This window comes from Arachis stenosperma, chromosome 7 (genome assembly GCF_014773155.1).
Source record: "Arachis stenosperma cultivar V10309 chromosome 7, arast.V10309.gnm1.PFL2, whole genome shotgun sequence".
NCBI classification, from domain to species: domain Eukaryota; kingdom Viridiplantae; phylum Streptophyta; class Magnoliopsida; order Fabales; family Fabaceae; genus Arachis; species Arachis stenosperma.
In genome coordinates, this window is record NC_080383.1 from 9,363,726 (window position 1) to 9,374,686 (window position 10,961).

At 33.2% G+C, this 10,961-nt stretch overlaps 2 protein-coding genes across 2 annotated transcripts; both read right to left on the reverse strand.

Annotated features, from left to right (window-relative positions):
- Positions 1–417: 417 nt before the first annotated feature.
- LOC130939357 (uncharacterized) lies at positions 418–3,321 on the reverse strand (the record flags this gene model as incomplete). Its single annotated transcript, XM_057867468.1, has 2 exons — positions 418–1,082; positions 2,708–3,321. Coding segments are annotated over 2 exons (1,164 nt in total), but the record flags the coding sequence as incomplete, so codon positions are not given.
- Positions 3,322–6,150: 2,829 nt separating this feature from the next.
- On the reverse strand, positions 6,151–10,641 carry LOC130941737 (uncharacterized). The gene is made up of 6 exons (XM_057870316.1): positions 10,239–10,641; positions 8,246–8,540; positions 7,841–7,979; positions 7,001–7,086; positions 6,716–6,881; positions 6,151–6,627 (listed from the first exon to the last, which is right to left on the reverse strand). Exons 1-5 carry the CDS (start codon positions 10,511–10,513, stop codon positions 6,726–6,728), a joined length of 951 nt encoding a protein of 316 aa, XP_057726299.1. The 5' UTR covers positions 10,514–10,641; the 3' UTR covers positions 6,151–6,627; positions 6,716–6,725.
- Positions 10,642–10,961: the final 320 nt, after the last annotated feature.

The following is a 10,961-nucleotide window of genomic DNA, read 5'->3' on the forward strand; positions in this document are numbered from 1 at the left end:
AATTTTAATATTTTAATTTTAATTTGATTTTAATTATAATTAGAGAGTGCTATGTTACACAATTTGATTATTAAATTTGTAATTAATTATTGATAATAATATATAAAAAAGATAGAGTGAGTGAATGAATGAGATACAGAAAAAGGAAAAGAGAAAATGAGAGAATTCTTTAATTTTAGAAAAAAAATAATTTTAATTACAATAAAAAAGTGACATATGACATATTTTAATTATAAAATTAATAGTATATAATAAATAATCGATTAAAAAAAATTATATACCTAAATATCTTTAAAAGTAGAAGTCAAATTAAATGATAATTAAACTATGTTTTAATTTCATTCATAAATATATTCTATACAACATCTAATATAAATATAAAATAACAAAACAAAAGGTTACAAAATTTTCCAGTAGTACTCTTCAAATTTATCATCCCTTTTGTATAAGATAGTTAAGTTACTGAAATCAGATATTCTTTCTGCAATTTTTCCCATTTTTAATCTTTTGGTGCGAACCATAATTGAACTAGCTAGCAACTCAAAGCCTCATACTTCATGGGAATGGAAGGGTTAAACCCAGATTGAGAAAGCAAGTTCCCAACCATAGATAGGTCCCTACAAAACATTCCTTGAAGCAACGAAGGATTTGTAGTCGAAGCAGATGAACAAAACAACACATTCTCACTACTATCTTCATTACTATTATCATCATGTAAAGCCCTCTTCCTCTGTTCTTTCAAAGCTTCCTCTTTTGTGATATTCGTCATAATTTCAGCATAACCCTTCTGAATCAACCTGTACAATAACGTTGCAGACATCTTGGCCCTTTTCTTAACATCTTCAATGTCTCGTTGGTCCGCAAGCTCACAGCGATCAATGAAACTCAGAGCCTTCTCATGCTTATGCTTCAAACAGAGCAAAAGATGTGCCCTCTGAAGCTCCGACCGAGAACACCCACGCCTCAAACCAATCAAAGCGTAGTAATCAACGTTGTTCCCTGTTTCGCCATTTGCCACTCTCTGCTTGAGTTCTTTGATCTTGGTGCTCAGAGTGCAGAGCCTCCCCGGGATCTCTACGTACCTGTTTAGTAAAAAAATAAAACATTTATCAAAAGTGTACACTAAAATTTGCCATTATAAATATAAAATATATGTTAAAATAAAAATATATTTTAAAAATAAATTAAATCACACATATATTTATAATAAATATATTAGTAGTATATTTTAGTGATTAATTTTAGTGTGTAAATATTATTTTTGAAATAAAAGCATTTAAGTTAGATGTAAATAATCAATGAAAAGAGTAAAATGATTCAAAATATGAGAGAGGTTATTATAAGAGATGACAAAACTTTTGAAATGTGGATATTTTCGCGGAAATTACTCCAAATGGGGATCAAAAATGGAAAATTTTTTCGCAGAGATAGAGATGGAGGCCAAAATTCTCTTGAGGCAGACATGGGGACTCGAGCAGAGATTTCCAATCTGCTTTCACTAATTTTCGAATTATTAAATTTACTTAAATGCCCTTAATTATTTATTTCTAATATAAAACTTTTAGTCATTTCACATACCAAATACTATATATGTATATATTGTGAAAAATCTAACCCTAATTTCAAAAGTGTCTTTTCTTTTTTCCATAACACTAACACTGTATCATCCCACTCTCTAATCACTCCAAAAGACTAGAACTCGCAAATTCGATCCCAATCTCATATAACGTCACAATTATACTCCTTGCCATTTTTATTTAGTGTTCATTGTGTCGTCACTCTTTCACTTTTTCATTGTCTTTGATCGCGGCGCCTTTTAACCTTTTCACTGCTGCATGACTGTATCCTTATATATTGTAATAATATTTTTTTTATTTTTTATTAAATTTTTTATATAAATAATTAATATAAGAATATAGAGAATAAGTTCTGCAGAAAATAGAAGTCCACAAAAAATAGAGATAAAAAATAATACTCTTCCACGACAAAAATTAAGACAAAAACGAGAAATAAATCTAGAGATGGGGACGAAAATCAGAAAGATATATCCTGCTTTTGTCCCGTTGCTATTCCTATATTATATTAGTCTCTTCAGAAACTTTAATATATATTAATTAATTATAATCTAAAACTTTTAACAAAAATTATAAGTAACTTTCACTCTTATACTTTTATTATCGCATGAAATGAATATTATTATTCTTATATTAATAATGTCATTTTTTTTTAAATTCATGTAAATAAAAAATAAAAGATATGTGTGAAATAATAGTATAAAAAATAAGAGTGACAATATCATTATCTTATTAATAAAATACAGAAAGCGGGTGCTTTATTATTTGTAAAATCTTTTTTATTTTAAAAATTAATAATTTCTTTGATTTAAGGAAATATTTTATGTTTTCATTCACACTGATTTTATTTACAAAATTTTATATAAAAAATAAAGAATAAAAAAATCTATTTTTATTCTTTATTTTCATTTTTCTTTTAACAAAATTATGAAAACATTCTTAAATATAAAAATAAGAATAGAAACTAAACAAACTTTAAAGTATCCGATTATCTTATTAGTTTTTATCCTCAACTTTTAAAAAAATCCAATAGAGAACAAAATTTATTATTTTATAATTTTTTTATAAAATCCTGAAAACTAAAAAAAAAAAATAGAAAAGAAAACGAGACAGTTGTGGGTTGACGGGAGTACCTAACATTGTGGTGCTTCCAGGCGGGTCCAGGCAGCTTGCAGTCACGAAGAATGGAGTTGTAGAGAAGCTTTAGGTGTTCAAGGTCATGCAGAGAATCAGGAAGACACTTAATCATTTCAAGCACCGACGCGCGTGTGTGGAGTGCTTCGATGCTCGTCGCTTCCAGCGCCAGCGCGCGGTTACAGTCCGCGATTGCGTCCGCTATTCGCCATGCGTGCCACTGGGCGGAGGCACGATGCGCGTAGCACTGCGAGAGGAAGCCCTGTGGCGTCACACCGCGCCGAGACTCGATGATCTTCGAGAAGTGGCGGATGGCCTCCGTGTGGACCCCGGCGTCAAGGGCGGCCAGTGCTGCGGCCCGACGACGGAGGAGGAGCTTGATGTGGGACAGGAGCTGGGTTATGGACTCCGATTCGGTGAGAGGGGTGGACGGTGGTGCTGCGGCGGCGGTGGAGAGGGAGAGGGAGAAGCTGTCGTCAGACCAGCAGATGCTTTCGCGGCGGAAGGCGGCCGTAGCTAGGCGCTTGCCGGTTTGGAGGAGAATCATTGCGTCTTCCATTAGGCCTAAGTGGTAGCATGCTTTGCCAAGTACTAAGTATCTGTAAAATTTAAATCAAAGTAAAAATCAATCAGTAACCTTTTGAGTAAAATAGTCTTATTAATTTAGTCTCTAATACATAAAAGTTTATAGAAATGAGAGAAGATTAGATGTTTATGTTGATCTTTTTTTTTTCTTTACAAACTTAGTTAAAAGTTAAGAAAGAATATTTTCACTACTAAAATTCAAGACAATTATTTTAGTTCATTGTGATTATAAGAATTTGTTATTATTGTTATTTAGGATTTACTTATCTTATGTTTGAAGGAGATATTCTATGGGTATAATAATAATAAAAAATGTTAAAATTATAAAATAAAATTTTTTTTGTTAAAAATATCAAAATTTAAGTTTTAATATATTTATTTTATATTCATTAAATAAAAATATTTAAAATTTTTTAGTAGTAGTATACTTATCATGTACATATATTAGCTAAACTACTCTAATAAAAAAGTTAATTTTTTTTAATAATTTTTGTAAAATATTTTTTTATAGTACTTTGAAATGTTCTTTAAAGATACAAGACAGTAAAATCCTATTGTTTAAAGTTTGATGATCCAATTATTTTTAAATATAAAGCCTATTTTTTTTATAGAAATAATATAGAGAATAATAAAAAGTCAAACTATAAACTTATGAAATAAGCTATTTTGTGGAATCCTTTTAGGCAATTATATATATAATTTCCTCCTTTGAAAAAAAAAATAATTTCCTCATGTGACAAAAGTAACTCCTGCCATGTTTATATCAAGTTTAGATTTAGATTTAGATTTGGGTTTGAGCCAATTAAAAAACGGTATAGTTCTACTTTTTATGGAAAATCTAATTAAATTGGATTATTTTATCGAACAGTATCAAAAGTTGGGAAGCATTTTGTTACAGCTGGCACGAGCATTTACTCGATCCCCATGTATAATATAACGGTTCTGCTAGGAGTGAAGCTAACTTTAATTAATTAATTAAAAAATAGATTTATTATAAAAAAAAGTTAGTTTAGTTGGCTTAGTAATATAAAATTAAAGTCACGGAAAGCTTATCTATAAAATAAGAGGTGTGATATTTATTTATTTATTTTACTCTATCTAATAATGTCAACGGAGAGTAAGGAGTTAATGTTGAATCGTATCTTAACATATATATATATATATATGTGTGTGTAAATAATTTTGATTTTTTTTATCCTAATAGATATTAATAAATAAAAAATGGGAATTGAATTAATTTTCAACATGAATTAATTCTTTCGGAAATTAATAAAAAGTAAATTAGCTCATAAAAATGATTTTAAATCATTAAAATCTAAAAAATATATACTGCATGAAAGATGAGGAGTAAAAGTAATTTTTCTTTTTTCTAAAATAAAAAACTTAATGAATAAAAATTCAGAATAGAACTGGCAGATTCCAAACCAATGAAAAGCAATAATGATACTTAAATTTCCTTTTTTTATGCCAAGATAATTTTTTAAAATTTATTTATTTTGAGTTCTAAAATTACATATTAATATTATAAATTAAAAAAATTATTACAAATAAAAATATTTGTTTTAGATATATTATTTTTATTAAAAAATTTTAAATTTTAATAATTTTATGATGTATTTTTAGGATATATATTAGCTTCTTCTTTACAATAGTACAAATTTAGCTAAAATCCAGTTCTCTATGTTTTGAGAGATTCATTTCTTTCGTTACCTTCTATACTGTCATATATAAAGTCCATGTCGCCCTCAGAATCTCTATCAATGTCCATAACTTTTTCTCTTAAGCTTTTTTTTTCTTTGCCCTTCTTTCTTTCATCTCTTAAAGCTATCAACAACAGTTACATTCTTACCTTCTCCGAATGTTCTGTCTCCTTGTTTCAATCCAATTGGTTTTCTCTTTCTCACTTCCACTCAGGTCTTCATTCTCCATTCCTCAAACAACAAAGTATAAAATTCACCCAAAAGCAACCATAATAACCTTAGACAATTGAAAATAGATAAATGAATCAAAAAGTCACAGGAGCCCCTGTAAAAAGGGCATTGCAGAAGCAGAACTGGTGTGGTGGTGCTCCGGTCCTGGAGGTCGACGAGCTAGAGACAGCAATGCTATGCAGTGGTGGCTGGCGAGACGACAATATGGTCAGAGACTATAACCGATTTAGAGCCCCTCATGTGGTGAACCCCTATATAGATAACCTTAATATCCCCATCTCTTGTTCATGAACCCCAGCGCCACCATTCATTTGACTCTTTTCCAAGCCTTGTTCCTCTCATGGGGTTGCCGGCTTGTCGTCTTTGTCTAGTCCCGCTAGACAAGGGGGAGGCTATTGTAACCCTTTATTTTCCTCCTCTTACAATCCATTCCTCCTCTTACAATCCATATCTCATTTGTTCTTCCTCACCCTTCAATTTCATAGCATTTGTATTGGTTTGTATAGTTCTTTTGATTGTCACATCACATGTCAAAATTGAATATCTCTAGTTGGAGTCTTGCAGTGCTAGCACAACTGTGCTTGTGACAACATTAGAGTTGAAAACCTCCTTAAAGTAATGGTTGGAGCTACATTGAAGTAATAGATCTCTTTCCACAATATTAGGTACATTTAATTTGTGTTTTCATTTTCTTTTTTTATTTTTAAAATTGTCAAGATAAAAGATAAAAACAAGAAGTAAAAACAATCCTATTTTCTCTTTTGACTTCACAAAATCCTGAAAACGGAAAATGAAAACAAAAAATAGAAACAAAAGCCAATCCACCCTAGAGATTGTTTCATATTAACTTGGTTTTTGATCTTTTGATGTGTCCAAGGATATTGGCAAGAAGTGTAAGGAAACGATTAGATGCGTATGCTATAGCCATTGATCAAAAGAGGCAACATGTATTGGATATTCAAAAACCAATAGCAGTATTTGCGCATTGGCGCAACTTTCTTAACTAAAAAGTAAAAACCCAACATGAATCAGTACAAGAAACATAGCTATGTGCAAGGGTTGATTATCAAAACTAATGATGACAAAATAAGGATGCATTTCATGTAACTCTCTAATTACAATCCAGTATCAATAGATAGGAAAACTAGAAAAGAAAAAATCCTATGCATAATCCTTCGTAGCTACATCCCATGAAATCCTCGATCGGTCTAAAAAGTGAAGATGATTTCTTAAGAGGGGCTTGGATGATATGATAATGGAGCAATGTGTTCACCAAATAGGACAGAATATCCTTCTTCGAATGCAAGGCAACTGCCACTTTCATAGACTATATTTGAAGCCTTGGCAGGACAAAACCCAAGAAGGCATGCCACGATTCATCGAGTAACAGCCACTTTCATGTTCTGTTTATAACAGTGTAATCTCAATGGACTAAGCTATATAATTTTGTTGGCGAATTTTCGTATCAATGTAAAGTTGGAAACAACCAACCTGATCAAAACTACTGGTTTTTCTTGAGACTGGATGCGGAAAAGGCTGATTTCGGTGTTTGACTGGACCTTGTTTTACTGGCATCCAGATTAGAACTTCTAATAATGAAAAGGAAAGTCTCAACAAGCATGGCCACCACCAACCCAAGAATTCCTCCAGCAGCATTCTGTACCATAGATAAGAGAGGAAGAAAGAAAAAGGATAATCAAGAGGAGATTCCACTTGGCTAACGACTAAAACTAAACTAATTGAGGATAATAATGAAAAACAGATTTTAGAGGGTACCATGGCAGGACTGTGATTAAACAATGCTCTAAATGCAGCATAACCAACTAGATAGCCAGTAAACATGGTAACCACCACATGTAATCCTGAAAAAATGTTCAATAATAAAAAATAAATGGTTAGTAATACAACATGTATAGATGAATATTTGCCAAATAACATGCTTAAAAGAAAAGGCAGAAAACTATAGATTTCGGTCATCTAAATTTTATTTCCTTATTTCATAATAGTATAACAAATAGAATATTCAAGGGACTAATTTTTAAATAATATCAGAACTCCCAATCACAGAAGAGAGTTGAATCGACAAGGAAAAGTTATTGCCATCTTATAATGGAAAAGGAACAAATATCGAGAGTAAACTAAACAGAACGTATTTGAACTTGTGAAAATGTCATTAACCATTTGTCTAAAGTTTTATCCTTCCGAAAGTTTTCAGCTATTAGATTACAAATAATTATCTTGTACATAATCCAATGAAAAAAAAAAGGTAATCCAGTACCCCAAGCTCCTTTTCACCTCCAATTACAGCCAAAATAGGATTTTAAGGTAAATCATACTACCAAATCCAAGTATCCCACCAAAGACATTCATGCGAGTAAGTTAAAAAACCAAAGCTTCCACAACTTCAAAAGGCACAACTTAAACAGTTGAATTGATCCATGTTTCATTTGAGTAACATGGGAAGCAAATCATGAAAGCAAAAGTAATACTTTCTCATTTCACAAATAACAAAACTAACAAACAAAGAAGGATCTATAGCTACATAAAACACTAGACTAGACTATGATATTACAAACTATAGTCCAAGAGATAAGACTTAATTGGAAAGGTAATTACCAAATCCTAACTGGTCCTTGTAAGAAGAGAATGGTTCCTCAACTTCCTTCTTTGGTGCAATGTCCTTCACTAGCTCTTGATAAGCTTTCCTTTCAGCCAAGTCTTGCAACTTTTTCAGCCTTGACTTCAATTCTTCACTCTTCACAAACCGAAGGAACAACACAATAATCACTCATATGATCAAATTTCACCATGAATTGGAGACAAATACAGTAATGCACCATCTAATTTTCGAAATTCCAATTGTTCTTCCTATCTAAGTAACAATTTTTAGGGTTAAACAAGATCAAGTACAAATTTTGAAGCTGGAAGATTTGAGAAACAAAAATTAGGACAGCCGTAACAATCGAAATTTAAATTGAGAAATTAAATTGAAAAATGGGAACTAGAGTTTTGACTTTTGACCTTCTGCCTGGGCTTCGGGCTAGAGAAGACGAATCGCGTGCCGGAGAAGAGTTGGGTCAATTCGGGTCGGGTGGATGGATCAGAGGCCATCCAGACAGAGCGGAGAGGCTCGTATGAAAGCTCAGATTGGGAGAGAAGATCAGCGGATGTGTGTCGGAGGTGGTGGGAGAGATTAGGGTCTTGAGAGGCTCCAGAGAGGAAAACCCTAATTGATTCGGTGGTGGATATTACTAATCCGACCCAGTTTGAATCATTGGTAGCCATTGTTGCGTGGTTGATGCTGCTGCTACTCCTACTGCAGGAGAGACGAATGAGTAGTCATGAAATAGAGGAAGGAACAAGGTAAGTCAAAGTTTGGGTGTTCGCGGTGCGGTGCGGTTTGGTTCGGTTTTTGAGAGAAAAGTCATCCGATCCGATCGTTTAATTAAACTGCGGTTCGGTTTGGTTCGGTTTTTTTCTCAAGGTCATCCGAACCAAACCAAACCAAATAAAATCGGTTTGGTTTGGTTCGGTTTGTTCGGTTTTTTTCAATCAATTCAAAAAGAATACTACCATACTATTTTACAAAGTCATATCATTGACTACGACAAACACGAATACACAATAACTAACAAAGTCTTGATCTAATGAAATTTAACGACAAAAGAAATTCAAATACGACAATTAAAGATGTTTAAAAGTTCAGTAGTCAACACAACTGAAAGATAAAAATAAATTTTCAAGTCATGGACGGGTTGAAAGCGCTTGCCAGTGAATTGAAGTAGAAGACATGACTTCCCAACTCCTATAATAATAAAACAAGAAGGCTACATAAGTAACTTCTCTCCATAAATAAACTACTGCTCATAATATTACATATACACTTTGAACACAATACATATATGAAATGAAAACAAACAGACTACAACTTCAATTAGCTTTGTCACTGGTGCCTCGATTCATATTAATTGTTTCTAGCAATTAGGATTACAAGTAATACTGAAGTGCCCATTACAATCTCAAAGTTTTACATTTTTTTTTGTTTTAACAAAAATTCCCATATTATACAATTTTAATGAAGTGACTACTATAATTACATTATGAAAAGTTGATTAGTCATTAGAAGCTGTGAACAACTGCAAAAGCATTAATAGTTCATATTTTGGATGTCAATGGTATTGGGGGAAAAATTGGGAACCAGATGGGATCAGCATCAAATCAATCCAGCTACGATATTAATTTTATGCACCAAATAAGATCATAAAAACACAGAGAAACTATAAGCTTAAAAAAGAGATCCCAAATGGAAGCTGGAAAAGCGCCACGCGTACAAAAGAATCAAGCATTAAAATTTCCAGAATTCTCAACAATTGAAAAGCTGAACCCCATGGGGTAATTAAGAAAATTGAACAATTATTATAATAAATTGATCATAAGATTCATAAAAGCTATATCATAAAAATCAGGGGAAATAATTGGAATTACCGTTATCACCGATGATGATGTTGGGGTCAGTGGTGTGGTGGGAGACTGGGAGCTGCTGTGTTGAACTCTTGATCATGGCCAGAACCCAGAAATTTATAACCAGCAATCCAACAATACCAAATTCTTAACAATAAACTGAATAATACGCTGATCTCAATACACTGAACAATAATTCAATAACCAGCAATTCCTGAACAAAACCTAAACAATGTCATCTAATTACTTGATGTTAACTATTTAAAACAAAATCTGTTTATGAGTGATTGTTATTGTTATTAGTATTATTGTTGTTAGTTGTGGTGGTGGTAAATAGCAAGTGTCAGATGAGTATTTCAGTAAATCAACAACAAATAAATTAAACCATGAATAAAAACCAGCAACAAATAAATATATACCGAAATGGAAATTGAACAACAATATACAAAAATCAACAATAAATTAAACCATGAACAAAAATTAGCAACAAATATACACTGAAACAGAAATTGAACAACAATGAATCAATGATTATTGAACAAAAATTGAATACCTAAATTGGAGGCTCCTTATCTGACTTGACTCGATGGCGGCTGCTATCCGTGTCTCCGCGAGGCCAGAAACGATGCTGTGGGTGGCTGGGTGGTGCTGTCTCCGCGAGGCCAGAAACGATGCTGTGGGTGGTGACGCGGGTGGTGCTGGCTCTGCGACGATGGTGTTGGCTGGTGCTGTCTGCGAGGAGGTGCTGGGACGAAAGGTTCGGCGGCGCTGTGTGAAAGACTGGAAGGGTTCGGTGGCGCTGGGAGGTGGTGAGAGGAAGGGGTTCATTAGCGCAGGGAGATGGTGGGAGGAAGGGGTTCACGCATGTTGGGAGTGGGAGGTGCTGGCTGCTGCGAGACTGGGAGTGGGTTTCGAAAGTAGAGAGCGCAGAGTGAATGTGAGGGTTGGCGGCTAGGTTAGGTTATGCTGTGAGGGGGTTGGGGGGTGGGGGGAGGGTTGGTTTTATTTGTTTTTTTTTTAACCGGTTCGGTTCGGTTCGGTTCGGTTAAGGTTTTCATTGTCAAAACCGAAAACCGAATCGAACCGCAATAAAAACAGCAAAATATAATTTTTTCGGTTTTTTCAGTTTTCGATTTATTCGGTTTTCGATTTTTTCGATTCGGTCGATCGGTTTTGTTCGGTCCGGATCGGTTTTGAACAACCCTGCATACATTGATACATATATAGCTGCAATCCGCAATGTTTTGATTGCGACGAGGCTTTAGAGAGGGCCCTT